The sequence below is a fragment of the Calonectris borealis genome, chromosome 7, assembly GCF_964195595.1.
Source record: "Calonectris borealis chromosome 7, bCalBor7.hap1.2, whole genome shotgun sequence".
NCBI lineage: Eukaryota > Metazoa > Chordata > Aves > Procellariiformes > Procellariidae > Calonectris > Calonectris borealis.
This window is the reverse complement of record NC_134318.1, coordinates 16,708,717-16,734,459: the sequence shown is the minus strand read 5'-3', so window position 1 is coordinate 16,734,459 and position 25,743 is coordinate 16,708,717. Positions and strand designations below refer to the sequence as shown.

Here is a 25,743-nt window from a genome sequence, read left to right as displayed (position 1 = left end):
GAGCATATTGTTTAAAACTTTCACCTTTCTAAAAAAAGTTCTTAAAATATCCCTTGTATGCAAGAATGAGTCTCAGAGACGTTATGTTAAATTTTTCAGAATAGAGTTGTAAAATCAAAGGACAAATTCGACCATTTTTTACTTTCTACGCGTTTGGTGGGGCCACAGTTTTCTTTTGGGCTTCTGTACTAAGTATTCATTAAAAAATTATGATAGCAGGTGAAATACATTTAAAAGCCTCATATCTTTAGTCTAGTACTATGACAATAGCATTTTTACCATGAATAAAAGGAGGCGGTATTTTAAGAAAAGCATTCCTTCCAGGAGATTCTGTTTATGTAAACTTGACATTGTGTTTTTTTCAAAATGCTTAGGAAGTAATAAACTTCCTTCTGCATTTCATGTTTAGCTTATTGAAAAATATGTTCATCCATATAACATTAGAAGATGAAGCTGCATTTGCACAGGAGTAATAGAAGCATATAAATATAATATTTGCATGCTAAATGTGATGCAGTCAAGCTTTTAATTTTATATTTGAAAACATAGAACAACTTAAAATGAATTTCTCATACCTACTATTAAGTTTGTTAAAGCAGTCCATATTTTTCTGTCTTTGCTTTAACACGACACTGAATATAAAGGGAGTTTATTACAAACTCTTCCCTGCCGTTTTTTATGTATGACGCTTTTACTTTTGACTAGGATATGGCAAGATGCAGAATAAAGCCGAAACATTGCCTGGTACACAACCCGGGAGTTACGATTTGCTTGTTATCTGTCAGATCAAAAAGAATCTGAGTGATGGTTGGAAAAACAAAATTTTCTGTTTGAAACACAGTATTAATAAAAATAAAAATAAAACCCCCACAGCTATTCCTTTTGATACTTTAAAACATTGTGGAGACTAGTGCATCTTCTGTTGCATGGGGTGTTACGCCCCGGACCGTTTCAAATGTCTGGAATTGCATGTGATGCTGTAGTTGAGTAAGTACTTGCAACACTGTAAACTTGCTGCCACAGAAAGGAAAAGGGCTCACCCACCTGCCTTGCCACTCCTCTCCCCGTACTGCGTCTCAGTTGGTTTTTTTCCTCTTTTTTTTTTTTTTTTTTTCTCCCTTTCTGGGCTAGTTTTAACCCTGGGTGAGTTCCCTGCTCCAGCTCACTGCCCCAGAGCTTACATCAGCACACAGAGGCGTTAGGGGGTGACTGAGGGGTGAGGAAAGGACAGGGCTGCCTCTTTCTGTAGGGGTGCAGCCTTCAGGTGATCATCACACTGACATGTGCGAGTCAGATAGACCAGTCTTTGCTGATCTACCGTAAAGCTCAAATACATATTACTCAAACTGCATGTTTCAAGTTTTTATTCAGTGTTTTACATGAAACTAACACACATAACGAGCATTTATTGAGAATTTTTCATCAGCATCACTAGCCAGGAAATATGCTTTTTTTTATTGATAAACTTTGTGATGGGCAGGTTGATTGAGAAATCCTAACTGAGATGGTAGTGTAATTCACAGGTGAAAACAGCAATACAGACTTTCACAAACAAGTGGCTACTGCATCATCTTAGGGTGTTAGATTCGTGTAGCTGCCTTCCGATTTATTTGGATATATACATAGAAAGACAGTTTCCAGGAATGTGTGGTGTTTAATCCCCTTTTTCCTCAATTGTGTTTCTGTTATCTGTAATTTTCCTTTTATCTTTATATTTTATAGCTGCTTCCAGAACTCACAAATCCAGATGAGCTGCTTTCGTACCTGGATCCTCCTGATCTGCCAAGCAATAGCAATGATGACCTTCTGTCTCTCTTTGAGAACAACTGAAACCATATGTATTCTCCCATCCCTTTCACTTGTTCACACGTGTGTGGCTGCACAGCGAGGAATCTTAACACTCCTTTTCCACAAGAGAAGAAAAAAAACTCACAACTTGATCCAATGGTGCACTCCCTGCTTTCTTCATCTCAGAACTGCTTTTCTCAGCTTCAAAGACTGCCAAAGTGACGGGAGAAAAAAATACAAAAAATAAATAAATGCAGTAATCTCCGAGTCTGCCATGCTACACGTGACAAAGAAGCATAGACAGTTGTGCAGCTATTGGAAACCCCATTTGTTGTTCAGCCTCTAGAGAGAGAGTTCTGTGATAAACATAGTGTGAAGTATCTTGGCAAAAACGAATCTTGGCAAGGGAAGAAAAGGCAACAAAATGGAACTGTCTTTAATTGACCCGTCTCAGAGTGTCCTTCCAACGTGTGTTCTTCCATTTTTTTGAAACTCTATCTCCCTCCACCCCACCTCCTCTCTGCCCCCCTCCAACCACAAGTTGGCGTTGGAGTGATTGTCCTGGCCACACACAAAAAGAAAAACAAAAACACGTACAAAACTCAAAAAAGCACAAATCCTACAGTCAAGGGGCAAAGATAGGGAAGACATACAGGCCCGTCGGAGGGAGCCAGCAGTTTAGCTAATGCAACTTCAGTAACCAAGTCCTGAGAATTTCCAGGCTGCAGCCATGGGTGTTGGTATTTCTGCAAGCGCAGGAATCTTAACCACCTCTTTGCAGAGGATTCCTCTGGCCAAACACACAGATTGGAAACACCCAGGAAAAAGAATTTAAAAAAAAAGTTTGCAATGTTTAGGGATTTTTTTTTGTGGTTTTGGTTTCAAATCAGTACCGTTTGTGGCTGCGTTAACATCCAGCTGTTGAGATTGCTGTAATAGATCTTTTCGCCATGTATGCCGTATGGAATGGAAAAGAGAGGGAGGGGGGATGCAAACCAAACTGTTCCTGATTATTACCTACAGCCTTCGGTGCCCCAAGCAGTTGTGTCACTGTCTGTACTGCACAATACATACTAAGACAAGCTGGGTTGAAGGCAGCCAGGAAATCATTGCAGGATGGAGGGAGAGTTAACATCACTATCTGCATAATTATTTTTAATAATCGGCTCGAGAAGGGGCATTGACCTTGGAGAGATATCTTACAGCTTCACTTTTGTTTTGCTTTCTGTTCCGTTTTTGTGATTGTTACAGACGATTCAGCCTTTTTCTTTTCTCCTCCTTCAGTTTCTTTTTTTAAACTTTGGCTGCCGGGATGAGCTCTTTCTTCTGAAGGACCGGGCATGGGGAGAATAAGTAACTGTCGGTAGATTGCTACTGCCCTCAAGAGACCCTGCTGCCCCAATCACTGTCTTGCCCCTGTGATCTGTGCTTCTCGTGTGGTTGCTGCTCCTGCATGAGCTTCCTATTGCTTCTGTGCCCATTTCTGTGCTCTTCGTCTCTCTCTCTCTTATAAATGATGTACAGTAGCTGTGTAAGAAGTGCATGTGTGCCAACTTTGCCCTTGTGGTGCAACATTTCAGCTTTTGCCCACTGTACAGTTATTGTTTTCGTTTCTTTTTGTTACTAAAGCAAATTTGACCCTACTCCTTTTCCTCATCCCAAATCCAATCAAACACCCTTCATTTGCTCGCCACAATACGTTTTAAACTGAAGTGCCAGGCAAAATTTTGTTTGTTCCTGTCGGTTTGACTAGATAGCTTCCTAGCCCTTGTGTTTAGTTTGCAATGCTGTAAATGGCATGCTCTGTGCTTACGACTCTGGATTTGCTTTCCTCACCAAAGTCATATTTGTAAATTCTTTGCGGTTTTTGTTTTATTTTGCTCTTTTTAACGTTTCCCACTACTGCTGTACATGCGTCATGATATATATATGCTAGTCAGCAGCACCTTGCTGTAGATATTAAAGGAAATGGCGGTTTAGTTCTTTTATTTTCCAGTAGGAGTATTGAATCTGTCAAACATATTATGTAGAGATGGTCCCACACTTATATTTTTCCTGTTTCAAGTTTTTTTAAGAAAGGCGCTGTTCATTATGCAAAATCAATTATTTTAAGAATTGCTATTGTAAATATCTTTGTGAATATTTTAGTATCGTCTTTGATAATATTCAACATTTTCATGATCTGGTTATACTTTTGCTGGTGTTTTTAAATACCTTGTCTGAAGAAAAATATGGTTCCTTTTTTAAAAAAGAAAATTGAGGGTTCTTTAACAGAATAAGGGAGTTGGTTTTTTTTCTTTTTTTCCCCCCGTTTCCTTTTGATAAATTAGCCTAAATTTCATATCCATTTATATGATGAATGAGTTGATACATCAGGCAGTACCTGGACAATCAGGGCCCAGCTCTGTCGTGGAAACATAATAATAAGTGATTGCCTAGGGCAAAAAAAAAAAACCCAACTAACCGACCGATGTTCATTGACTGTGGGTGATTGTGGGCTGGTAATGGCAGAGATTTTGTTCGTTTGCCCAAGTGAGCAGAACACCTAGAACCAGCTGTCTGAACAGGTAAAGGTGCACTAAGGCAAGCAGCAAGTATGTAAGGTACCATATTTATATCACTCTACTGGTGCTCCGGTCTCTGAAACTGGGGCACTGTAACACTTAGGGATGTTGGTTGGTGGGTGGGGGAGGGAAACAGTATAGTATATTTTATTCTGCTTAGAAGTGTCTTTTTTCTTATGTAGGCTTGACAACCTGTAGAGGATCTCTGCAGAATATTAAAGATACCTTGGTGTATTACATGGTAGTATGGTTGTGGTGTGGTGCTGCTATCACACAATTCGTAGGAAAGACCGTTCTTCAGTTACAAATGTGTTTTGTAGCCATTTTACTGTAGTAGTTTCCCCCCTGTATTTTTGCTGCATTGTTTATATAGGTATTGAAGTCATTTGCAGGGGTGCCTAATGATAAACTGACTTTTTATGCCCTTAGAGTTCGGGGTTTTTTGTTTTTTGTTTTTTTTTTTTTTTTTTTGGGGGGGGGGGGAGTTTCTTAAGCCATAGGTTTGGGAATAAAGAAGATTTCTCACTATTAGTTGGAACTGGTTGCTCAGATTTTTTTAATTGATTCTATTTAATGTTCCACCCTCCACTGATTCCTGAGCAGCTAAGTTAGTCACCTGAAATGATTTTTCTCTTAAATAAAACATTAGTGTTTTAAACCAGGTATGTTAAGGATTGACCTTTTGCTAACTGGTAGTATTTAAAATGTATCATTTAAACGTACCTGTTGGAAAGCATAAAGGGAAAAAAACCCCATAGATATTAGCAATACGTTTGGAGCAGTGTTTGCATCTGCTTTGTACAGTAATAGAGAATTAAAGTGGACGGTTGACATTTTTAAGCTTACAGAAACGTTTGGTTTCTAAGCAGAACTTAAGAGAGACAATACAATTTTTACCCATCACCCAAACGTTGGACATTTGAGACAGTTTTAAAACTTACCTGTCAGCTAAAATCAGGTACTGTATAGTGGAGTCAGTATGAAAAAGCTTCTAAATGAAAATTTAGTTATTTTTTTAATCTGTTCACTGCCGTATTAAAGTTTAGAGAAAAAAACCTAGCAAATAGGGTAATCACAGTCATTTCTTTTAAAGCTTAATTATTATATGAAATTCCAGTAGTATTTTTATTCTTCTTTTTTTGTTCGTTTACTTTTTAATTGTTTCCCTATGGAAGTTCATCTGGGAAAGAACCCACAGAGATCTACAGTTCTGCTGCCAAGACATTATTATAGGACTGACAGATACACGCCAATGTCTGCAGCGGAGACTCAAGGGACAGCTGTACATATGTAAATGACAAATAGAGACATGTTAACAGAAATGCATTCATTTTCCTTGGAATGTGCATTGTTTTTATTTCGCAGGAAAAAAAAAAGCTTGAAGCTCCATCTTATGTGGAAAATGAATCCTGTTTGTTAGCGTTTGTGGAGTCTCAGCATTTGTTTCACTTTCACTTCTGTAATATACTCTGATCCTTTGTTTTGTTTTGTTTTATCTACATGTAATATTTAGCTTACGTGTACTAGTCTATCACCTGTGTATTTTTAGGGTGCTACAGAAATAATGAAGAAAAATAAGGGGATTAAAAAAAATTGTAACCAAATTCATACTTTGTACAATTTTTGATATCACGATCAGAGGAGAATTAAAAAAAAAAAAAGTACAATCCGAAGTAACATGCAAAAATGGCCATTGTCTTTGTTTGTACATTGTATGTACAGTACAATGCAATCATTTCATACTTTGAACTGGTCAGAAAAAATAATTGTGATTTTTAGTCTTGCAAAACTGTATGTAGTTAGATGATGTGACAACCTAATATTTATCTAATAAATATGTATTCAGATGAAACCTGTATATTAGGTGTTCATGTGGTTATTTTGTATTTAAAGATCAAATTATTTGACTATTGCTAGACATTTATATACTCTGTTGTAACACTGAAGTATTCTCATTTGCTCATGTTAATTTTTTTTTTTCCTAAATAAATTTGCAAAATTAAGGTCTGGCTAATTGGCAGCTGCTTTGTAAATTTTGAGTTTCTTTTTGAAACAACCAACTTCCCTTTTGCCCTCCCTGGTTTGTGTTGATGTGGAAGTCAGTTGCGCAGGACGTACCTTTTCAGGGAGCAGGACTTGCTGCAGGAAGGGAAAGGCGTGAACCACCCTGGAAGAAGCACAGAATAAAAAATTATGAGCGCAAATTTACTGATAGGCACGGGGTCACATAGAGAAAAGTCCCTGCCAAGCCAGGTATTGGTGACTTGCAGTTCAGTCCGCAGGGCACTGCATATCACCTGAACAAGTAACAATTACTTTGAAATGAAATCTTCGCATGATATGAGTGACAGAAAAGGAGGGCTTGTCTCTGGTGTTGGCACGTGTGGAGGGATTAAACATCCAACACAGTAGGTGGTTAGCTTTGTCTTTGTTTTAAATACTCATGAGTTTGATATGTGTCTTTCAATTGGAGCCCGTCATTAAAGTGAAATTAGTGACCTTGGAAGATGACTAAAATGAGATTTTTTTTTTAATGCATCCCCATCTTAAAGTTGAAGGACTTGGTTTCAAAATGCAGCCTTTGAGTTACAAAGTCTGCTTAATTTATCTGCCTGTTCAACTGTAAGCAGACTGAATTGTGACACAAGGAATACGCACAGGGTCGTATCAACACCAGCTGTGGCATGCACAGATCCTGTCCCGGCGGCGTTCTGCACCCATAGTGAGCCTTGGCCACAGATGCCAGTCACTTTGCATCTGAGAACTTGTTTTAATAGAGAATTACTGAACATCTCTCTATTTGTATATGGCATTCGTGGAAGTGTTTAGTCTAAACCCACCTTTGAAATGCATTCAAATGCATCGGAACAAGCTAACCATTTCAGAATATGAGTATCTATACAAGCATATAACTGAGATACAGCAATTACTCCACAGCTCCGTGAGGACGCAAGTCCTTATTGTTGTTTGAGATACACACAAATATACATACATATATATATTAAAAAAATGTAGACTAGAGATCTATTTTTTCAAAATTGGGAAAAGTCATTTGTTTCTGACTCTGAACTTCTGCCTTCCTTGGTGGCACTACCCATTACAATGGGCTTTTAGGATAACGTAATAAAACTGAGTTACAGCGCACTTGGTAGTGAAACAGAAAAAATATTTATCCATTCCAGCCAATAATTAATTAATGTTTTGGTTTTGGTGTTCTGTTTTCCTGGAAGCTTCCAAGAAGTGTCAGCGAGACGTTGTGCAAACCCGCTTCGGCACTGTACGGAAGGAGAAAAGTATGAAGAACTCGAGTGATGTCCTTAAGCGCTGCAAGTTTTTCAAGCTTACTTTGAAGTCTGAGGAGGCTACAACAATTCTGAACGAGGAGTTTCTCCCAGATGTCACCTGAGGACCCCAGGATAGGTATGATGTGTGTATCCAGTTGATGCCGGTGTCTCCCGTCCCACACTCTGCATGTGCTTCCAGGCAGCCACTAGATGAGTACCTGTCCATGGCTTCTCTGCTTATCAGCGTGCTTATCAATTGTTGAACAACTTCAGAACACTCGTTATTTCCCTACATTTTTTCTCTACTCTTCCTAACCAGTATGGATCTCTGAACCACGTTATTTTCGGTGTGCCCTTTGTATTCTGTTGCCATGCACTTCATCATGCCTTTTACAGGAGCAAGAGACTGAAAACAATTAGAAACGTGGAAGAAGGACCCCGTTTGTTTTCTGCTTGGACAATGGGGATGGGACTTCTGTGTGTAGATAGAGCTGCTTGCTTTCCTTTAAAGTAAGCTAGACAGCATATAAAACAGTTGTACAACTCTCACCTGATAGGCTATATATAATGCTCTCATTTGGTATCCTTCTCAGTTTCCCTTTAAAACTAATCAACATATTTTTACATTTGTGTACCTGGTCTTTTATTTGGATGTATATTTAACCAAAACCCACTTCCCTCTTACCTGCTTGAATTCCAAGTCTGTAGAAATCTTCCTGTTTTGTGAAGTTCCAGTCATGAACAATTACTTTTCTTTTTTTACATTTTGAATTATTACCAGCATGTCACCTTATTACAGTTTTCCACTTTGTGTCACTGAAATCCTGCCGACTCTATGTAGGATATTACTCCTAATGTCTGTCACTGTGTCAATGCACTATTCACATTTTTTCTCTTTAAAAGGAACACAGGGTTTTTCTTGTATCGCGCAGACCTCCGAAATCTTCTGCTGAGGTGTCTTGTCTCCATCAATCTACAGGGGATTTTCCAGGGGGGACGTAGAAATAGTCCACAAGGAACCTAATCAATTACGCAATTTCTTTCTAAAGCAAGGAGACAGCGATTAGTCGTGACTCCTACAGGCGTTAGCATACAGCACGGTACAGATGGACTTACTGGTTTGTTTGCTACATAGTTCATCTGCATTTCCAGAAACTCCTTGGCTAAATCATCATAATTGCTTCTACTATTTAAGTCTATCCTTCTGTTAAAAACCTTCTTTTTTCTAAGTGTGTGGACTAGAGGAGATTAAGATTTTTCCCTGTTTTTTGAGTATGTCTGCTTGGTTTGTCCAGTATCTTTCCAATTACTGTATTTTTTGATAGATCCAGTTACACACAGTAAAGTTAGCTTCTCTAGAAACACTAGTATCTACCACTTTTAAGTACACTGGTTTCTCTATACTTTTTGGCTTTATTAGACATTCTGAGAGTTTTGGGATTACCAATTTTGTTTTTTCCCTGGGTCAGTGTGTTGACCAATTACATTTTTAATTGAATCTTACAATCTAGACTTTCCTGTTTGTCCATAGTTGTTTCGTTATGTTGGTTTTTTGGATTCTGTTGAACTATTCTGGAACAGTTAGTTTCATTTGTCACCTTGTTCACATATCAACACGTCAATTATTGTGAACATGGAGACAGATTGTTAATTTTAATAAATTTTAACTAGTCAAACACTAGAAAAAGCAAACTATTGAAATACCCCCCACTTTTTTAATGAAATGCTGGAGTTTAAGTCTTGTTGGGGTTTTAATGCATATTTAAATTGATTCAAATTTTCACCAACTATTCTTATGTTTCAAATTTATAATCAATGCTCATTTTTTCCTTGTTCGTTGCTTCTGTATTTCTCAGAATCTATATTTTGTACATTTTTAAGACATGCAAAATCAGTGAATTTTGGACTTACCCATGTACCTGTCTGATTAGCTGGCCTAGTTAGTGACTGGTGAAAATACCCAGTTCATAAAGTTATGCAGAATATGTTGCTTCACAAGAAATCCTATTTGGCTAGCAGTTTTGCTTTCTAGATTATGAATGATGGTCCCCCTGGGAAGAAGCATTATTTTCATATCGCCACTATCAACTGATGGCAAAATGTGCAGGAGTGACACTGAGACAGAATCAAAAGTTAAGGAAACCTAGACTCCTAACTCCTCTAAATGCTAATAGAAATTCTTACCCTGAGCTTTTAAGTATTTCACCAAACATTTCATTATCCAAAAATGATGTTCTTCAATTGTAAATGTGACACACGTTAATTTGCATCTGACAACTTGTTAGCTCAGTTGGTGGGACATTGTGTATTCAGATGATTGTCACATGCAGTTATGTCATATAAGTGTGTCATAACGTTCCATGCTAGCTAATGCACTAATGCTGTTATATGCTGATGGTAAGCAATCCTTTCTGTAGTGAAATTGCAAAAAAGCAGAAAGGAATCTGAGAGATTCTGTATTGTGAGGCTGGTTCCAGCAGAATTGTTCATTAGAAGAACTGGTGGAATTTTTTTAGTCTTGTTACATCTGTGAAGCTTTTAATTTCTGGGTGATTCTTGTGCCAACTGATGCTATCTGACCGTTTTTAGCTTTCAACTCCTGTTGTGAAGTTGTACAACTAAAAACATGTCTCAAAACTATGATTATTGTTAGAATTAGTTTAGCGCAGACAGGCTAATTCATCTTGTACAAGGTACAGAGGCAGCTGTTACCTCAAAAAGTCATTGTTCAGATTTACACACAAGACAAATTCAAGGGAAACCCAAGGCTTTACCAGGCAGCCGATTAAAGCAGAGCTCTTCAGAAACAGCGTAGTGAAGAAAGGTCATGAAGACGTGACAACGTAAGGAAAATAATTGTGTAGAAAGCTGCTAAATATTGGGAAGGGGAAAAGATCAGAAAAGGGACCAAATTGAACCAAAGACCCATGAGAGAAAATAATTCAAAAAAATCAAGTACTATAGGAGGGACGGAGAATGAAAAACATGTATTTGGGAATCCGGGGTGCTGCTGGTGATGTGCTGCATGGGACCATGGGTCCCACACGGCCCTGTGCCTCTGTGAACACTGCAACCATTTCCCACTTGAGTTGCAAGTAAAATTAACTTCTAAAATGCACCTCAACCTAGAATGTCATATTACCACCCTGTCAGTCTTAAAATGGTAGATGTGTGATGTTCTTCCCCTTTCTTTCACCTGGCCGCATTTTCTAGTGTCAGTACTCCTCTGGTTTTGGTTTTATCAGTTATATATTTGTTATATCACAGAAACAAGACCTGGTCAATGGAGTCACACAGCAAGAGACAAGACGAGGCACGGCAGGAGCTGGTAGTGGTGAGAGAACAGATGTAGGTTTCCATGCAAGTGGGTGCATGGAACAGCCTCTCGGGGTGGAGAGGGGGGCAATGCGGTGCTGCCTTCCACTCCCCGGGAAGGAGCTGCTAAGAGTCTCCTCTGATGAGTAATTCTCGGGCAATTCCATTTTCAGAAAGATCATCCCAAGCTCCAGACTCATCTTACTCATACAAGATGAAGTAGCATGACTAATCAATTCCAAAAGAATTTCTGATACTATTACCTTTTTACTTGTTCCTCAGACCAGAGGTGGTACTTCACAGGTAAATAAACTGAACTGATCCCTATAAATTTCAAGTTCTGTTATAATTGAAATTTCTGTGTTTTAGAAGATAGAAGGGCTCCTGTAACTTTTGCTGTATCTTAATAGTTTCATAAGTATGCAAAGCATCTCCCCACCCACCCACAGACAAACCACCTACCTAGACGTCCTGAAGCTTTGTGAGTCCACTGGGAGCAATAGCTGCATTTTTCTTGCAGCCTAAAAACATGCATTTAAAATGTCCTACATGCCTCGCCAGGCTGTTATGATCTATCCGTAAACGTTCATGGACCAGCTGTAGTGGTGTATGGACAATCTTTTGGGAAGCTGCAGGCAGCTGCAAGGTGCCCTGGGCACTGCGTAAAGGCGCTGTGTAATCTGACATATTAGAAGTGAGTTTCCATACATTATGCAGGGAGATTGAGTAATGAATTCCGAGGAAGCAGTGTCACTCAGAACTTCTGAAACGAAAATGCTAATCATGGCTGTAAAGAGCATGAGTGGCTTGAGGTTTTTCTTGTATGACTATTTGTAGGTAATTAGTATGAAGTCATGTGGGGAAACTCCTCCTTTATGTACAGTGTGTGCTGGAGAGAAGGTTCACATTGTGAGCTGGGTTACTACAAGTTCCTAAGAGGAAACCTTGACCGGGGGAAATATTTATTAGCATTTTTTCCTTTTATCTGTAAATGTTACCTGTGTGGCTACACTATGCCCTTTGAGCTCTTGTATGATTTAATTTCACACTACAATCACTTAGTATAATGGAAAGGTCTTTCACCATCTCCCCCACTCTAGTCCCCATTCATAAATAAATGCATATCACAGATATCCTTTCCAGCTCTCAACTCATCTTCTAGTTTAGCCAAAACCTTGAAGAAAAAATTACGCTGCGTGTTTTGAAGTGCAGCACATCCAGGCGCTGTAGGTGGAGGGTGGGAACGCCCACTGCAAATTCCTGCTCTCCCCACTTAAAATCAAGCTGAGTCCCTGTATGACCTCTCCCTTTACTAACAGTCCAGATTAACAGAGTCCTTAAGGTAACTAGGTCCCAAATGTGCAAGGGTTCTTAAAATCCAATATCATGGGAATTCCCTGTATCAAGTGATGTTCATGTGAAACCCGCTTAATAGAGATTGCTGCAGTCTATATTTGAGCTTTTATTTGCATGGTCTAAGCGTATCAAAGTGTGCCACAGACGAAGGCGAGTTGCATGTAGTTGCGTTCTTGCAGTTGGTAGGTTGCAAAATGTGATCTTGCCGCAGCTGCCAAGATCAATCCAACAGCAGCAATCCAAGATTGAATAATACAATTAACCTACATTCATGTGTCACAAACAAGTAGGCATGCAGTCGGAGAGTTAGAATCACAAATGCGTATCACCTTTTTACCAGTGCGATGTCTGTCTGCTGGGAGGTGACAGCATTTCAAGCCCCTTGAAATCAAAATCCCCAAATTTAGGTCGTGTTTCAAGCATTTATTCCTTCTGTTTCGTTCGAAGAGTCACTTAACCACTGTTGTTGTTTCCTGTCCATCTTGGCACAATGGTGGTAATATTTACTCAGTTACCTCATAGTCTTGTTTGTGAAGACTTTTAAGTTGTAAGCAACGTATCAATATGAAATACTGTTATTGTATCATTTAAGGTTCTTTTTCTTATGCAGGAATTTATCTGCTAGGACATAAGAAGGGTCCTTTAATAGGTGTGTTTCTAAAAATACCTATTTAGAAACTTATATCAAAAGTTGTTTATCAAATCCTATATCAAATCCTTTGTTTATCAAATCCGTCTGCAACTTCTATATTGTCTTTTGAGACTGGGGGAAGGGAGAGAGAATGATGGAATCTTGGAGAATGATGGCGGGTACCCATCTCCCTGATGGCTCTGCTGAAGCATCTATCTTGACTTTTGTCTGTGCCGCCACATTCTTTTGCCTATCTTGTACAGCGCAGGGACACCAGGTGCCCTCGTTTTCTAGCCAAATGTACTTATCTCCTAGCCAGATGTTGCAGAATTTCAATGATGAACATATCTTCAAACGGATGTGTTCAAAGCTCCTCTAAAGCAATTTCAGTTTGCTGAGCTAGCTCTAAGCCTCATTTGGTAGTGATCAAGGGTGGTTTTTGACAGAGTTTTTGGAGCATATTTTCTGTCCTTGGAAAGTGACCACTGTAACTCAACAGTTCCTAGTCAGGCTGTCTGCATGAGTTTTAATTCATGGGACTGCAGGAGTAGACCATAATGAGTGATTTAGTAGCTTTATTGTGTAAGCCTAGAGATAATAATTCAGTCCATATTCCCAAATAAAAAACACACCGTGAAAGAGAGAGTTGTTTTGCCCTTTTCACCAAGGCCTGCAAATGAGGAAAACTGCATTGTTTGCTCTCCCAAAGATGCCTGTGAACTCTTAGCAAAACAGTTCAAAGCTGTTCTGCCGGTGTTTCCCAAGTGTGAAATAAGATGGTATTTTCTTTTCCTCATCTTTTGTCTTGTTTATTAAATAATAAATCCTTCAGAGCCAGAACTGTCTGTTGTTATAGGTATGCACAGAACTTAACACCCAAGTGTGCTAATTTTGGTTTGGGCTTCTAGTGGCTACTACAATTAAAACAACATTTAAAAGAGTGTGAGGTTTCTTATGGTCACTAGAGAATAAGCAGTTTGATGATTAGATTAAGTGAAATTATCATTTCCAAAAATGGACTTGAAGCTGAAAGGATACAACAAGGTAACTAGAAAATGCATACTGATTGAGCTACTGTTAAAAAAAAAAAAAATCACCTTTGGATTATTAGTAAAGGAATAGAAAACACCATCATGGCACTGTATGTATAAAGCCATTGTTCACCCCTATCTTGGATACTGTGCAAAGATCCCCTCATCTCAGAAAATCCGTACAAGTGGAAACAGCTCAGAGAAGGGCAATAAAGATGATCCCGAAGACATGGAACAGCTTTCTTAAATAATAATTGAGTTGGCTGTGACTTTTCAGTCTTGAAAATAAATGAATGAGCGGAGAAAAGATGTAGGTCTAAAACAATGCACAGCATGACAAAGATGGATACCAATCAACTTGTCTCCTCCAGTAGAAGTAGTAGGGCACATTAGATGAAGCTGATGGGAGCAATATTCAAAACAGATTCTCGATGCGCTGGGCAGCAGGCCTGTGGAAGGGCAGCTTCCAATTCATTGCCAAGGAAGTTGCTGATGCTAAGAGTTAGGAGACAGGTCCAATGAGTGTGTAAGTACACAATAAAAAAAAAAAAGAAAAGATTACTACATACCAAAGTCGCATCCAACTCGGGAAGTCCTCTGAAGTGGAAGCAGTAGGATATTGAAAGCATACTGGCCTATAACACCCCCCTCCACTGTTTCCACTCTTCCTTAGGCATTCCTTTGAGACAAGATTTGGGACAAGATAGACCCTTTGGCATAGCCTAATAGGGTTCTGTAGTTATAAAGCATGGTACGTGCTCTAGTCATCCCTACAATACCGCCAGCTGTTGAATTGCTATCTCAAAACTCTTAACTTGCTAAATTTATCCCTGATGTCCTTCCACTTAATGGGCACGAAGTATGGGTCTCTCTGGAGCGTGTGCCTGAAAAACGGTGTTCATCTAGGATTTCTCAGTCATCTGTAATTGTACGTTGTAGTTCTGCCCTGAACTTTGTGGTCAGGGCAGTGCCTTGTTTGACAGCTTTCTGACGATTCAGTGAAGTCACTGTTAGCTGCTTCACGACAAAGAACTTCGGCGGCATTGAAAGTTTACTATTCCTCACGTAGGGCCTGTCTTTGTGTGATTCTGTCATACTGTATTATATGGTTGCGTTACACTAACCTTCATTAGAATAACTTAATTTATAACACAAGGAACGTGAAAATTACAGGTGCATAACTACTAGAATCACCCTTGGTTTTCATTTTTTTGCAGAATCACTTTAGGAACGATTTTCCCACATTGAAGGCCTGTAATTTTTAACACGGGTAGCCTGCAGTGCTATAGATAAATGCTGTTTAGTTTTGGTGACTTACTGCCTTGAAAAAAATCTGTATAAAACCATGCATCCCTTTTAGAAATGTCTTAATAGAAATCCTATTTCCATTTAGGAAGCTGAAAGAGCAGAGCAAGCAGACAGAATGTCATGTATGTGCAGAAGTTCATTTTGCAGAGACTCAGTGGTCCAGTTGTGTCCCGTTAACTGCAAGGTTTATCATACATTAAAAGCATCAGGCGTCCTGGGTGTCCTTTGCTTGGATGTAATGGGTCAGAACTGTAGGTGCAGCACACTTGCATGCGCTTGTCGTGGAGAACAGAACTTCTTTTCCTGCTTGTTTTCAATGAAAAAGAATTGGTCTCTGATACCAGTGGGCTTGCATTAGTGATATGACTGCTGGTTGAAGAACTGCTGATATAGTAATGGTAGGTTGTGGTTCACCTAGCAGTGTGGAACTGCACCATTAATTATTTGGATGAGATAAAATGTGTGCAGATTGTAAAATATCCCAACAGGACTAGTTTTTTAGAGACAATGTATACTGGCTTATGAGAGGAGTTGTCCTGCTGCTGGTATGCTGATGGAAGAGCTTTCTTTAACCTCACAGACCAGGACCAAACCAAAGACATTTTGTGACATTAAGAATTTGAAAAACTTTTGAAAGTTTTTATATACAGAATCAGGATGGCAACTGAAGAGGATTTCAAAATAATATCTTAATATGACTAAGTTACTAAGTTGGGAAAACTAAAATGATAAATGTTGTTATTTTCATATAAAACATGAACAATATTTCCCTTTATAAACCATTTAACCTGGACTACTACTACTCACTTTCGTAATCCCTCAGGCAGGTTTCCCGGCAAAGCCAAGGTCAGTCAGGCTATGAAACGATGTCATGGGCACCCCGGGGTCTGCGATGCCAGGGTGACACCACAGGAATGTGCTCAGGCGCCCCGATCTGTTTCGTCATGTGTCATGACGTAATTCCCTGGGTGCTGTCAGTGAGTAACGCTGCACAGGCAGCCCATGACTCCCATTTCTCCGCTGCACCCAATTATCCCACACGCATGACGGCGGCAGCCCAGCCTTTCCCGCCGAAGTGCTCCCCTTGGGGCCTGCGGGACAAACCCAAAGGCATTCCATGGAATTACAAAATTTTAGAAACTTCCCATCACTGTTGATCCCTGGGGTAAGCGGCTGTGAGGAAATGTGCAAAAAGCACCCAAAACAGCCAAACAAACAAACAAACAAAGCCTCAACAGCCCCTAAAAATCGTTGCGAAATGGCAGGCGGCAAAAGAACGGCACGGGTCCTGCTCGGCAGCCGTGAGCGCAGCCGGAGCGCGCAACGGCCCGTTGTCAGGGGAAAGCACCGGCTCCCTCCCTCCGTCCCGCCCGGAGCCGGCCACCGACACCCCGCGGCTGAGCCCGCACCGCAGCCGGCGGGCACCGGCAGCTCTGGCGCTCTAGGCCGCCTCGCCCCGCGTTGCCCCACAGCCCCCGCCGCCATTTTGCTCTGCGCACCGCCCACCGCCCCCAGCGGGCGCTCTGGCGCCGCGGCGGAGCCCATAAAAGGCCGCGGCGGCAGGGGCCGCGTGCCCTGTGTGTGCCGGTGAGCGGGAGGCGCCCGCCCGCCCGCGGCATGCTGGCGCTGAGCGCCGCCCGCCGCATGCTTCGCCCGCCCGGCGAGCTGCTGCGGCCGCTGCCGGGGCTCGCCTGCATGTGGGCGGCCGGTGCCCGCGGTCGCTGCGGGGCCGGCGCCGGCCCGCCGAACCCGGTGGTGTACTTAGACGTGGGCGCCGACAACCAGCCGCTGGGACGCGTCGTGCTGGAGGTAGGAGCGCCCGGGCTGCCGCGGGGCGGGGGCTGCCGGCAGCTCAGCTGGCGCCGGGTCCCAGGGGACGGGGCCCGGGGAGCCGAGGGCGGCGGGGCGCCCGGGCATGGCGGCCGGTGAGCGGCAAGGTCAGGGCAGGCCCGCGGCGGGGGGGCTGGCGCGGGGACCAGCGCCGGCTCCCGGCGCCGCGGGGAAGGTACAGCCGCCCCCGATGCGGGCGTGAGAGGGGCCCGGGGGGGTGGCGGCCCTCGCCGGGCTGCAGCAGCCGCTGCCCGGCCGCCCTTGGCGCTCTGCTCCCTGGGGGAGAGGGCGGTGAGGTGAGTCCCTCCCAGATAGGAGGCGAGCAGGGGTCGGAAGAGGGCTGGAGCGGGGCAGCTGGCTTCGGCTTGTCGCGGTAACGCTGGCCTGCGGCAGCAGTCAGTAGCTAAAGTCATCCCTGCGGGACGGGTCTGTGGGGCTTGGTGCTCGGGGTGACCGCGGCCCCCGAGGTGGAGGTTGGGCCGTACTGTGGCAGGGAGCCTCAGCGCACGAGAACTTTGAACCACAGTATGAAAGCTGAAATACTGAACAAGAGCAAACTCACGATGGAAGGGTACCGCTCGCTTGAGAGAAACAAGCACGGTTCCAGAAGCGACGAAACGCCCGAAGCCCCAGCGCGTCAGTGGGCGGCTGGACCCTCGCCTGGCCGCCCAGGGGTCGGCGTGCTCCCGGGGCAGCGCGCCCGTGGAGGTCTTCAGCCACTCTTCCAGCTTCGTCCTGTTTTTTCTTTTTTTTTTCTGTGTGCTTATTGTTTGATTCTTAGTCTTTAGGTTTTTTGAGGTGCTGCCTCTTTGAGCTTCCTGCTTCGTGTGCAGTGAAGGGTTTGCACAGTCTGTTTGAACTGGCAGCTAGCTCAATAGCCAGCTAGCAACCAGCTTTATCATTAAAAACTCAGTTTCTGAAATACTCAGCCATTTAAAGAAGACCTGAACAGGAAAACTGCGGTACACTCCGCTCTTACGAAAAGCACGATAAGCGCCAAGACTTTAATTGTGGTATACCACGTATCCTTAGGGCCAGGCACGTGCCTCTGAATAAATGTGTTGTGTACGGGAAGGAATGAGGGTTGTGCTCCAGAACCAAATGCTGGAAAGGGAATGCTGCTCTTCTGAATTGCTGCCTACTGAGGGAATTCAGTGTGGCCTTCTGCCTCCAGCACCCGCATTGGGTCTGTATTGATAGATTTTTTTTTTTTAAAATGTAGTTCTTAAGGGTTCTCTCTGAAAGGGTTTCCCTTGAAGCTAGAGCCCAATTCATTTTTCTTCATTGAAAGTATCAGCATATAAATTAATTGGATGCTACCAGCTCTCACGTTCTCAGGAGGTAGCGTTTGAGGGAGTCATAGGTAAAAACATTGCCGTGCAAGTTCCTTATTCATCAGTGAAATTTAGTAAATAGCTGGATGGTATTATAAAAAATAGTATTAATGTTACTATATTTCTTGTGGCAGCATTTCATTTCCATGTTAAAGATTTTTAGTGTGCCTGATTTACAGAGTATCTGAATGTATTGCAGCTTCGCCTTGAATTTTTAGCTAAGTTGTGGTTAGATTCAGCTGCAAATTATAGGCATCCGAGGAGAGCATCCTAGGGAAGGAACATTAACTTCTTGCTACAGCCATGCTGTTTCTAGGTGTCTGCTGCTGGCCACTGTCAGGATGTGTGACTAGATAAAACTTTGGTTTAACCTGATATGGCCATTTTTATGTCACTTTTTCCAGGCAATTATAATACCATACATTTTTAGGATGAGTAAAAAGATGCATGCTAATAAAAATCAGAAATTTTTGTTGGTAACAAATGTGTATGTAACATCATGAGTCAATTTTGATATACAGTTTCTGCTCTTCTTTTTCCTTTGCCTTTTCTGTAGATTTCAACAGATGGCCCTGTGCTGGGGAGACTTTGATCTCTCCAGTTGTATCCAAACTGGCTTTGATCCTTGGGGTCCATCGTAAAGATTCTCCTTAGTTATTGCTAAATTATTGTGTTGATCAATGAAATCCTTAGACACTGCTCAATTTGCTCTTCGTTAACTGGCCAAAAGTTGGTATTGAGGGGATATTTTTAATTGCTAGCCAAATGCTTGGAAAGTCTTAAGGTGTTCTTGGAATTTTGGGTGGCTTGTGGTTTCAGATAGCGCATCACCTTGCGGAGAGGGTTCAGTTGTACCAGTCTCCCGTGTAGTTTTTCTACGTATGTATGAAGAAGCTGACTTACTAATTTGTTTATTTATTTTTCTTTAACAGCTGAAAGCTGATGTGGTTCCAAAGACAGCAGGTAAGGTAGCATCTCCAGAATTTCATACTTAAATATTTAAGGTTTAGATTGTGATTTTCAGGAATAAGAATATTCTGTTACCTTTTGGAAACTATTTCCATCTTCCATCCCCATTTGTTAAATAGAGAAATATGATACGAACTTTGTTATAACAGTGCTAGTGAGGAGTTACGATTTGTTGTTCTTCCAAATAGTTTCATCTTGTAATTTGTGCCAAGACAGTACAGTCCCTATGTTTGGTTATTAGTGGTGAATAAATATGTTTAAAAACACATTAGTTTGCATTAAAATCAAACCCCAAAGCAAATGGGAAAGGGTAAACCAAAGGGATGGTGTCTCTTAAAGTTTCCAAAGAGCATATAGAGTTTTGTTTTCCTTGTCACTAGCTGATCAGTGCACACGTTACCAAGTTTTTGTGTTTTATCACGTGCTTCCTTCCTCATCTGTTTATTTAGTGGTTCTGAAAAACTTGTACTCTTTTTTCAGTTCCCAGTAGATGAATATTCTTAAAAAAAAAAACAGCAAACATCATCTTTATGCTTTGTTTTCACAGAAAACTTTAGAGCTCTTTGTACTGGTGAAAAAGGATTTGGGTATAAAGGATCCACTTTTCACAGAGTGATTCCTTCATTTATGTGCCAGGTAATGTTTTTTTTTCACTTTTGCTATTAAATTTATCTGTATGTTATTTATATATTTTTAGAACCAGTTAGACTAGTAGTAACATTTTAAGTGGCTCTGCTCCAACCTTTGCTAACTACAAAATAAAGAAGTGACAGTGTGACTTGCATTTCTGATCTTTTTGCAACGGCTGTTGCTTAGCACATCTTTTGTACAAATAAATGTAAATTATGTGTAGACTGTCTTAAAAAAAACTGGCTTAAGGCTTTCTGCTTTTGTATAGCAGTGTACTTTAGTGTGGGGCATCTTTGGCAAAAAGGCACTTGCTTGGGAGAAGCACTTGTGGGTAGAATGACAATCAACCTTGTGTTCTAAGTGAGCTAAGAAAACAACTTGTCCGTTCTTTATTCCTAGTAGAATAACCTATTCACGATAGAGAATGTGTTTTTTAAAAAAAAAAAATTTTTTTTTTCTGAACATCTCCCTAATATGAAGGGGAGGAGGGAACCAAAAGGGTTGGTTGAGGTAGATTTTTGGGATGACACACCTGAAATAGATTTTGTTTTGATTTAAAGGATTAATTTTTCAAAATTCTGAATTAAAGTTCCATGTACATTAGCATTTTTTCCTTAAATAGCCACAACAACAACAACAACAAAAACATGGAAAAAGCCTTTTTGAAAGCCTTTTTCCTGCTGTGCTTGGCAGATGAGCAGGATTTCAGCTGCTGTAGTGCACTGGATTGTATGATTGCTGATGGTCGTCTCTTCTCTTAAAAGAAGCTACATTTCAACAGCATTGCATCGTAGAATGGCTCTGTACAAATTTGAGATGAAGGTTATAGTAAGCATGCTTTATTTATTAACTGATGACTGTGATGGTCCCCACTCATCACTTTTCTTTTTAAGCTAAAAATACAGCTGTCAGAACAAGAGGCCCTAATCTTTATGATCTATTTCTAAGAAGAGAAGGGAGACAAGTGTGCTGTAAAGGACCTATTTTCTTGCCTTTGAAATGCAAACCAAGGTTGTGTGGTACTGACAAAGGGACAAAGTTTAGAAGTCTTGCTGGGGTCAGAAGGACATAAATATAAGAAAAATAGAAATCCTACTCTCAGTTCTATCACTAATTTGTGAAGTTCTGTGTAGGTCTGTTCTCCTTGCCTCCCTGTTTTGTCCCCACAAATGGACCTGAAGTGAGGATACTAGGTGGTTGACTGCATGATACCATGAGATGATGAACTGATGTTTAGGAATTCCTTGGTAGTCATTACTCAAGTGGAAATACTGTCATAGGTTTCAAATACTTTAAAGTGAGAGGAAACAGTAGAGGCCTTTCCACTTGTTGAGATGGAGTGTTAATATGATTCAGGCAATTGGTATAGCCTAATTGGAGGTCAGCATACCCAGGACTTGGCAATTCAGATGCCTCCACATGGCATGCAGCATGCAGAGCATACTTCTGGGACTGCGTAGGAGTAGCTGTAACACCACCTGTAATAGATTGCTCAAGGTGAGAATGGAAAGATTAACATCACATGAAATACTTGTTAGGTACGAGTTCTTTGCCGGCACGGGTGGTGTCACGTCTGGGAGAGGAGATGGCAGATTGCTGGAAGCAGTGTTTAGTAGCCACCTTTGGGAGTTGCTGTGGCTGGTGGGTTTTTTTTGTTTGTTGGGTTTTGTGTGTCCGGCCTAAGACAGGTCGTCACATCTATCCCAGCAAATGGCATGTAGCTGAGGGAAGTTTAAAATAGCTCAGGTGTAACACTTAAACAACAAAACCTAGAAATAGCAAATAGTAATAATGGAGATCCTGACCAGTATTTATACTTGTTGGGAGAAAGAAAGAAAGAGGGAAAAAAAATTTCAGGTCTTGCCTATGGTAATGAATTTGGGTGATTTTGTTTTGAGACCTTTGAGGTGTTTCTTAAAATTACTGCTATTTGTTGCATCACATTTGGGAGCAAGGCTGGTAACACAGAAAGGTGACTGTTGGAGTTATGGATGTCAGTTGGAGAATATCAGCAATATCTGGAGCAGAAATTTACTTTCAGCTTGATTGTATCTTCATCTAGTTGTACGGTTTTAAATCCTCATGTGATCATACTCATTCTTAACCTGAAGAAAATTTGCTGATTCTATTACTTTTAAATTAGAGCAAGTGAGTATATTATCAATAGCATCACTTCTGATGTAAAATAATGCTTGTGTGCTAGTAAAGTTAATAACCATTTCTATTTCAGGGTGGTGACTTTACAAATCATAACGGAACTGGTGGAAAATCCATTTATGGCAGTAGATTTCCAGATGAAAATTTCATACTTAAGCACGTAGGACCTGGTAAATAAACATATTCTTCCTATCTTCTGATGACTATAACGTATAGTGAAGCATTGTTTATGAAGATGTATTTTAAAAAAATAAGGTTTTTTAGATGTGTGGGGCACTTGGTAGTTACAGAAATGTCAAGGAAGTTTAACAATGCATTGTCCCTGGCATGTGCTTGTTTGTGTAGACTGCTGTACAAATATAAGTCAGCCTGTAACGGGTGACATTGCCACCCTTGCTCTTACTATAAAAGGGACTGTGCAAAATAAAGTATGGGGTTCTTGTATTTTACGTACAAATTCTACAAAGGTGAAATTACTGCTTTTATTTTCCTCTTTTGTAAGTCATAGACTGGAATTTTTACTTAGATGATTACTGTAGAAGTGAAACAAAGCAATCTTTGCTTTGGGATTTCTTATTTACTAGAGAACACAGGCACGTCCTTTTAAGCTCAAATTAAATCGAGAAAATAAAGGAAAAGCCATACATAAGTACATCTGATTGAATTCGATAGTCTGTCTTTTTCGGATTGTTACTTCCTCATCACAGGAAACTACTGCTGCTGTTGAACAGTAGAGATTACCTGATGTTAATCACATTCAGGACGTGTACAACTAATTATATTACTAACATGCTTGCTGTGGAAAGAAGGGAGGCTGGGCTCGAGAGAATAGTCAAAGACAGGAAGCTGGCATTAGAAATCATTTGGAGACAATGTGAGACCATCACATCTTGTCTGTCCATCTTTAGTCTAAATGTTTAGAGGAAAATTGTCTTCACTGCATACTTGTTTCACCAACCTAATAAGCTGCTGCTCTTCTAGGTGTTCTTTCAATGGCCAATGCAGGACCCAATACAAATGGATCTCAGTTCTTCATTTGCACTGCAAAAACTGACTGGTAGGTTCTCAGCATTGCGTATTAACCTGATGAATTGATGCCTGGATCCGGAGGGTTTGGGGTTTTCTTAGGGGTTTTTTTTGTTTGTGGGTTGATGGTTTTTTGTTTGTTTGTTTTGTTTTGGGCGTTTTATTTTTCTTTTTAATTTCCAAATTATTTGACTCACAATGGAAAATAAATTGTTTTGTGGTACTTGAGGGAGGAAGGGCTGTGTGGGTAACAAGGCCACTATCCCTCATAATGCTTCTAAGGTCCAGAGCTAAAAGTATTTCATGTCACTTGTAGAGCAGTTGTGCCTTTGCCATAGAGTTGATCAGCAGGTGAGAGCTATGAAGATCTGCTAACATCCCTTCACTGAGCTCGGTTTGGTTCAGTCTTTGTGTTGCTTTAAGTAAAACTGCTTTTGTTTATTTGTTTTACAGGCTAGATGGAAAACATGTTGTTTTTGGGCACGTAAAGGAAGGAATGGATGTTGTGAAAAAAATTGAGAGCTTTGGTTCCAAGAGTGGAAAGACCTCCAAAAAGATTGTCATTACTGACTGTGGCCAGCTGTCCTAGCCTTTTGCCCTACCATTCAGGACAACTTCGATGCTGTGAAAAATGAATCATAAAAAAACCCAAACATTTCTGATCCCATGAGTAGCACCTATGGAACCGTACTTTCTATTTAACTTGGTCCAACTTTTATACTTATATTGAATAATATTGATTAAAAGCATAAAACAATAACTGAAACATGTTTTAACTGAGCTACCTTGGTAGTCACACTGTCACACTGATTTGGTAGATGGAGTCCCATTGCGTTTTGAAAGAACTAGTAGGGTCACCCAGAGCATATCTGACTGCAGCATTGATGCTGTTCTCAGTATTTGGATGTTCCGGGTATTAGAATCGGTGGTGGAGTTGACAACTAAGTGTTCTGTAGTTGGGGTTAGATATAAATTGAGAAATACCATGTTTTCTTCGCTGCTAATGAACGCCTATTCTGTTGTTCGTCTCACCATTTTGAAAAAAAAAAATACTAACTAGCGCTCTCAAGACTGACAGCTGCAACACAACTGTCAGACATTTTCTTTCCGTGTCTCAATTTAAGTCTATCCAATAGAATTAATGTGTGGTTGTGGGGTTTTTAAAATTAATTATGTTTTAATCTTTTTTTTTGTAGTCTCAGACCACTGTTTAAAACTGAACTCTACCTTATCTTGCTTCAAAGGAGCGATTTGACTTTTGGGTTAAGTAAATTGCTTTAGGTTGAGTTAGCCTACTACTAGAGCTCTACCTGGGCAGTAAGACCACAAATCAGCCAAAGATCATGGGACTTTTTTATTACACAACTGTGAACTTACTTGAAGTGCAGTTCTGCTCTGAGATCTGGTTCTGTGAGGAATACAGCACAGTTCTCAATAGATAGCCTATTTTTGCACTTTTAGAATATAATAAGTGTATAGTGAGCTTGCTTGAGTGAGAAATAGGTTTCATTGCTTTTTTGTCCTGTTGGTCCTGTGAAGTCAGCCCACCTTGGGTATTACTTGGATTATGATTTCTTCTCATGCATCATCATCAGAAGTCAAAATTGGTCACCACGAAATCACAAGGACTAATTGGTGCTGCAAAATCATTATTGTTGGGGTTGATGCAGGAGAAGGAAAAAATTCAGCTGATCAGATAAACACATTTCGTTTGTATAAACCGGTATGTTTTATGTGGAGTGCTTGAGCAGTAACAAACATTGGAACCGCACAACATCACTTTTAGAATCACTAAAGCTGTAAAGTATTAATGCTTGTGGGAAAAAGGACTTGACTGTTTTTGTGCAATAATCTTGTTACTGAAGAGAAAAATAAAATGTGATGGCTCTCTTCAAATGTGAATTTACTTCCATTGCATTCTGATAATATGTGGGTTAACTATTTTGCACTGGATTTTTTTTTTCCACTGAGGGCTGCATTCTTGTGTGTACGAGGTAGTATTCAGAGTATAATTTTGCAGAAAATGGAATTGAAAAGCTTTTTATCCTTTCCACTATAGCTGTTTCATCTTTCTTTGTAGTATTTTTGAAATATTCAGTTGTGCTGGTTTGGCTTATTTCAGTTTGATAGAACAATGATGATTTTTTTTTTTGTGTTCTCTTAATTTGTACGTGAAAAATAATTAAATACAGTTCTACCACAAAAAAAGCCTGTTCCTTTCTTAAATGCGACTTTTCACGCTTACTTGAAATCAGGAGTGGGAGGAGCTGAAACCTGTTGTGTTTACTCGGGCTGTTCTATTCTGTCCACTTTGCGATGGGTCTGATCTAGCGGTATTCAGAAGCCATGCTGTCGTTCAGAGATACGGCCAGCAAGAGACGGGGCAATGGTGCCATGCTTTGCCTCTCGCTAGTGAATTTAAAATACCTGATACATGGATAGTGGTTCAAGTTTTGAGACTGTTCTCTTGTCTGATTTATTCCATCAATTTGCAGAGATAATAGGGAAAGTGTAAATTTA

The 25,743-nt window shown here is 40.6% G+C and overlaps 2 protein-coding genes across 2 annotated transcripts in view; both read left to right on the top strand.

Moving 5' to 3' along the window:
• The window catches only part of ZMIZ1 (zinc finger MIZ-type containing 1), a 312,000-nt gene extending 305,790 nt beyond the window's left edge, over window positions 1-6,210 (top strand). Inside the window, exon 22 of the mRNA XM_075154379.1 lies at window positions 1,723-6,210. Within this exon, the coding sequence (XP_075010480.1) occupies window positions 1,723-1,830 (108 nt within the window). The 3' untranslated portion in view covers window positions 1,831-6,210. The remainder of the gene's footprint in view (window positions 1-1,722) is intronic.
• Window positions 6,211-16,830: 10,620 nt separating this feature from the next.
• On the top strand, window positions 16,831-25,425 carry PPIF (peptidylprolyl isomerase F). Its single transcript, XM_075154378.1, has 6 exons — window positions 16,831-17,086; window positions 19,374-19,404; window positions 19,958-20,046; window positions 22,271-22,367; window positions 23,179-23,254; window positions 23,677-25,425. The coding sequence occupies exons 1-6, from the start codon at window positions 16,895-16,897 to the stop codon at window positions 23,810-23,812; spliced, it is 621 nt and encodes a 206-aa protein (XP_075010479.1). The 5' UTR covers window positions 16,831-16,894; the 3' UTR covers window positions 23,813-25,425.
• The last annotated feature ends 318 nt before the right edge of the window (window positions 25,426-25,743 follow it).